This window comes from Oncorhynchus nerka, linkage group LG9b, assembly GCF_034236695.1.
Source record: "Oncorhynchus nerka isolate Pitt River linkage group LG9b, Oner_Uvic_2.0, whole genome shotgun sequence".
Classification (NCBI taxonomy): domain Eukaryota; kingdom Metazoa; phylum Chordata; class Actinopteri; order Salmoniformes; family Salmonidae; genus Oncorhynchus; species Oncorhynchus nerka.
In genome coordinates, this window is record NC_088424.1 from 21,111,609 (window position 1) to 21,117,608 (window position 6,000).

The 6,000-nt window shown below is 41.4% G+C and overlaps 1 protein-coding gene across 1 annotated transcript in view; it reads left to right on the forward strand.

Moving 5' to 3' along the window:
- The window catches only part of LOC115114420 (beta-1,4-galactosyltransferase 2-like), a 144,767-nt gene extending 142,163 nt beyond the window's left edge, over window positions 1-2,604 (forward strand). The window contains exon 7 of the mRNA XM_029642630.2: window positions 2,159-2,604. Coding sequence (XP_029498490.1) covers window positions 2,159-2,309 — 151 coding nt within the window. The 3' untranslated portion in view covers window positions 2,310-2,604. The remainder of the gene's footprint in view (window positions 1-2,158) is intronic.
- Window positions 2,605-6,000: the final 3,396 nt, after the last annotated feature.

Consider the following 6,000-nt stretch of genomic DNA (forward strand, 5'->3'; position numbering starts at 1 on the left):
GGTTCGTACATACTAGCAACACGCATAACCACCAAACCAGACAGGCAAATTCAGGGCATCTAAAACAACCCAAACCAAGGACAAATCGCCTTAATCTACAGTTTTATATCGAGCCATAGCTGAACGGAACTCTTTACCATCCATATTTCTCAGGCAAAAAGTAAATCCACCTTCAAGAAAAGAATAAAAGAACATCTAATGTGATAGACCATATGACTGGACAGGAAATAGAAAGAACATCTAATGTGATAGACCATATGACTGGACAACAAATAGAAAGAACATCTAATGTGATAGACCATATGACTGGACAACAAATAGAAAGAACATCTAATGTGATAGACCATATGACTGGACAGGAAATAGAAAGAACATCTAATGTGATAGACCGTACTGACTGGAACATCTAATGTGATAGACCGTATGAATGGAAAGAACATCTAATGTGATAGACCATATGACTGGACAGGAAGTAGAAAGAACATCTAATGTGATAGACCATATGACCGGACAACAAATAGAAAGAACATCTAATGTGATAGACCATATGACTGGACAGGAAGTAGAAAGCATCAAATGAATGTTAAATGTGTTTCCTGTCAGGTATTTTAATTACCTGTATTGTCTACTTGTTGAATGTTTGTGAAGTCTTGATTGTGGTTGTTTGTAATGTCTTGTTAATTGGTGTTGGACCCCAGGAAGATTAGCTAGCGTTATGGCGTTAGCTAATGGGGATCCTAATAAAAAATATTAATATATATGTATTTTTTTAAGTCACTGTCTCTAAAAACTGTTTTATTTCCTGAAAAAAACTAATTATTCTATCCTTGCACTCTGATTATTATGTTGTACCTGTCCTCGCATGATAAAGCATTATGCCTCCAAAATTACTCTTAGCTCAACAAATTAGCCTTGTTTACCATAATTATGCAGATTCTGCTAGAAAACCAATCTTACCCTCCACACTTTCCAGGGCATCCGTCAGTGTACCCAGGAGAGAGTGGTTCTAATCTCCTACTGCGGCCAGTGTTTACTGTTTACCAACATGGATGTTTTTGTTGATTCATGTTGACTACCTCTACAGCTCTGTTACTGGCCCCACCCTGCTCTGTCTGGTCAGTAGGAAGTAGGAGATGTGGTTTAGACATGGTAATGAGACATTAGGAATGCCAAAAGAAGAAAGCCTACCATTCATCTCAAGTCCAAAAGATTAGTTAGCACCTCCGTGCACCGGGGCTCATGCATATTAAATCAGTGGATACAAGGCTTCCTCCTTCCAGAGTAGCGTCATCATCAAATATCCAATCATAAATCATCTCATATTAAGTGGTGGTTTTATGGCTTTTTTGCCTGCTGCCTTGCCTAAATAAGTAGGCACCAAACCATGAATTAGGGAAGCTTTTAGTGTGACTCCTTACTCTGAGAGATGCCGTTTTCCACTATTACAGTCCATATTTAAGTAATATGTGAGAATATCTCAGATCTCTCCAACACAGGCCTCATTGTGAGATCATTGAGAGACTGATTAAGTACAGTAGTAGAGCACAGTCAGGCTTTTAATCTTCTCTCCTCTTTATAGATACATCTCTCCCCCCTCTCTCTCTGTCACTCTTTACCCTGTCATTTAAAGGGCACATAGCCTAAAAGTAATTTAGCTTGAATGTAGATTCCTGAATAGATCTGTGTCTATAGAAATCTCTGTTTAGCTGCTGCTGCTGGGTTCTTCTTGGGTTGACTTGGATTGTGTCGTAGTGGGTTAATGTCAAAGCACATAAAAATACATCTTGTTTGAGCCATTTTACTTTTCTTTGAAGATTGGATATGCGCAGCACACAGCTACCGAGGCAGTTTATCCATGGCTTTCTCAAACAGTAAAAGGACATCTGAGAAAACCATTGGGCATTGCGGCCTTGGCATTGGACAATGGATGACTGTTACAGCTGGATGATTCCTGTATGTGTCCTCTGAGTTCCAATACATGCCCACATCACCATCTATTGTCCAATATGGGAATAACAAGAAACATGCAAAACCATCCTGTACAGTATGTTAGCCACAATGATGAAAAAGTCAAACATACAGTAACATTTCACTGCTTGCTACAATGATAACATTTCCCTGTAATAATAATAATGACTTTTCCCTTCATCTTCTCCAGATTCAATAAGATCCAGAACACCAAGAACACTATGAAGAGAGACGGGATCAGCACGTTAACGTACCGCGTGCTCCAGTTTAAGAAGTACCCTCTCTACACCAACATCTCTGTGGAGATCGGCAAGCCCCCGCCCCGGCCTTTCAGGGGATAGACAGATAGAGAGACCCGGCCTGGACATGGAGAGGGAGGGAGATGGGGCAGAGAACGATAATGCACAGTAGAGAGCCTCCATCTCTGCCTCCACCTCCCTCAGCCCGACGCAGACCCAGATACCCCCCCACTGACCTGGGCTAGGAGCCCGCCAAGACCCCTCACAGCCCACTCTGAGTGGAGATGCACACCTGTTGCAGTCCAACACTGCTCACAGCTCAATAGTTACAGCAGGCCTCCAACCTGGGATGCTGATTAGCTGACTCTGGGGGGACTAACTCTCAGGAATAGATGAAGAAGGGGGATGTATTAGATCAGATTCATTCTCCTGGCTGGAGCCACAGTGCTGTTCTGGAAATGTGCATACTGTACATGAAACACACAGCAATAGGGATGAGGATGTCCAGGGTTCAAGGGGAGTCATATCGACATTGGATCGTTGACACGCTGGGGGCTGGGTTTGGGATTCAGAGGTACTGGAGCAGAACCAAGAAGAGCAGCCCTGATCTCTCTGTGAGAATCTATCTGTCAATCAGAACATACTATATTGGCGCAAAATGAATGTGTACTGTCTGTGCCTGCATCTAACGCAGGCTTTCTCCATTTCCCATGTCTCTGCCATTGACAAATGGTTCTGAAGCAGAGCGACATTGTGCACCAACTCCAGTCTCTCTTTGGTCTCTTTTGCTTGTGACAAAGAATTGTTACTATCTGTGGATGGAAACAAGTTTGAGAGACATACAGTGAATAAAGACCTAGTAGTGGATGGGGATGACAATCTAAGGAACTGGTTTTGACCTGTTTGTGGAGAAGAGAGGTCCAGTAAAAAGAACATAAGATGAACTTCTGGCGTGACCATCAGACGTGTTCTGCCGGGTTCTCACTCACAAAGGTTATGGTAGATAGTGATGGGAGTTTAAACCTTTGCTGTTTAACAATGGATACCGGCAGTTTTAGAAGAGGATCACATCTTGCTCAAAATGCAAGACTCTTTACTCATTTTTTTTTAGTTTTCATTTTGAATTTAATAAAATAAGGCATTGATAACCTAGTGGTGTGAATTGTGAATGATGTTGATAAGGAGAGTCTAGTATGGTGAATATTTGCATTGTAGCATTCATTCCATCCATTCCGAGGCAGAAGCACACTGCACTGAGGTGATAAGAACACAACGGAAGTTAGTTATTTCCTCAGGGTGGATTCCCCTAGAATAAATGGAAAACTAGCCCACATACAGTAAGAACAAATCTAATATCGTATTACTATTAACACTACCAGTGTATGAAAGCCTTTTAACGTCTTAAGTAAGCTTTTTCTTCTCTCACTCTCTTCTCCTTTTTTTGTACTGCCTAAACACCAAACTGATGCCTTCAGAATTTTTATGAGGGGCAATGATAAGGAATGCTGCATTTTGGGATTTTTTTTAATGCTGTTCCTTTTGTGTGAAGTGACGTGGAAATCTTTTTGTACTATCAATGGTTTTCTTGGCCAGGCTTGAGTCAGTGAGTATTTAGAGATGCCCCAACCAACCAGTTTCCCCTCTGTTTATTTTGAAGAGTCTTTTAAAGATGGAGTGCATTTCCCTTTTTTCCTCTCGACAACACCCTCCACTGCCTTTTATTCCTCTCTCTGGCAAGGCCATATCTCTCTCTTTGTGCCGTGTGTGTCTGTGAACACCACAATGTTTCTCTGTACTTGGCCATCTGATGAACACACAGGCAGCTGTATCTGAAGCACAGTGCTCCTCTATAGAAATATCAGCGGGATTTCAACAATCCCTCTCTCTCGCTCTCTCTCTTTTCTCTCCTCTCTCTCTCTCTCATTCTGCTTTTTCATTTTTCAGTTCGTTACTACTGGTGTGAGTTGCTGTGCCCTTGGAAAAGAGAGCACCTCGCAATGTGAATACTCTACTCCCCCATTCAACACTGGAGACTGATGTCCTTTTACACTGTAACTGTCAAATGGATGTACTGTGTATGCACTGCTCTCTGATGACTGTGGGCCACAGGATTTAGAATTTCACATATTCCTGCCTATGGTCCCAGTATAGTATGATTCATCAGGCTGCCAAGCTTCTGCTTTTATGTTCAATGCTGAGGGAATAATTCTCCAAAAGGCTAAATATACTACTTGGAACTTTGGGAAGGAGCTTTTACATATAGCTAGCATCCTCATTGCCTAAAATCTGTTTAACAGATTCACTACTGATGCGGCACACAACCCGAGAAAACTTGGTACTGAAGTTGTATTCACTGGTTTCATTAAATTCATTTTTTTTTTCTTTTTCTGCCAATGATGGCTTTTTATCATAACTCCAGTCCAAGAAATTGTTGCATATTTAGTTTACTGTACGGTAGACTACAGGATGTGATTTCTGTACATATCAGACTTGTAGACTCACTCAACAGGTTAGTAGCGATCATTACAGGTGCATGGACAGGCATTATCATGTAATTTGTGTTGTGAACAGAGGAAAACATATAATAGAACTCAGTCTGTTCTGTTGACTTGATATCTATATGGAGATCATGAACCAAGTAGGCTACAACAGGAATAATAAATCCTATTGGTTCTATTATATCAATCTAATCATGAATCATATTGGTATATCCATGATATTATCTTGTTTGGCCTATAGGCTGTATTCTGCCCCACTACCCCACATAGTGACTGTGGTATGACATTGTAGGTACTGTATAATATAGATTTGATATGATGCGTATTGACAGGGGGACCTTTCAGCGTAAGCTTAGAGACATCCTTCCCAGGACTATCTCTCTCTTTCACAACACGCCAGCTATGAATCAGTACTAAAGCACCACTCTTCGTCTGCGTCCCAAATGGCACCCCATTCCCCACATAGTGCACTACGGGGCCCCTATGGGCCCTGGTCAAAGGTAGTGCACTATGTAGGCATTAGGGTGTCATTTTGGCTGCATACCTTTGCTCCCACCCTCCCTGAAGTCAACTATTATTATCTTCAGTTTGTCCTGCTAATGTATAATTGCGGAGCATCAGCTTTTTTCGTTGACCATGTTTTTGATGCAGCCTTGAGTAGGAAAAGCTGACAGATGGAATGCTAATGTACTATCCAGCCTTTGGAGTGTGTCTGAAGTTCTCTCTTCATCCATCTCCTGTTGGCAGACATTGCACAGCTTCCTCCTTCTTATGCGTTTCAACCGACTGCTCATTGAGCAATCTTTTCCATAATTGTCAGAACCGTTGTTTAAAGGAAGTGGTGGGTAACTGAAACAGGAACAAGATAGGATGAGGGCATTGGAGAACAACATCAACTACTGACTGCCTCAGGTCTTCAAGCCTGAGTGCATTTTTAAAGATTTACTGTATCTATCTAGGTTTTGTACATTGAATGTTGAAAATGTTATATCTTATATAGAATGCATAATGTCATATCAAACCTACTTTTTCTATACAATCAATAAATCTGATGGTAAATGAGATACACTTATGTGATTGGTTTGTTTTTCCTTGCCAGATGAGAAAATAGATTTCACATGCATGTTGTCAGTTGCATCCCAAATTGCACCATATTCCCTTTATAGTGCACTTTTGTCCAGTGTCCCTTTTGACCAGGGCCCATAGGGCTTCAGGCAAAAGTAGTGCACTAAGTAGGGAATAGTAGTGCCATTGGGATGGATGTCCACGGTCCTGACAATGGGGCTGATAATAGT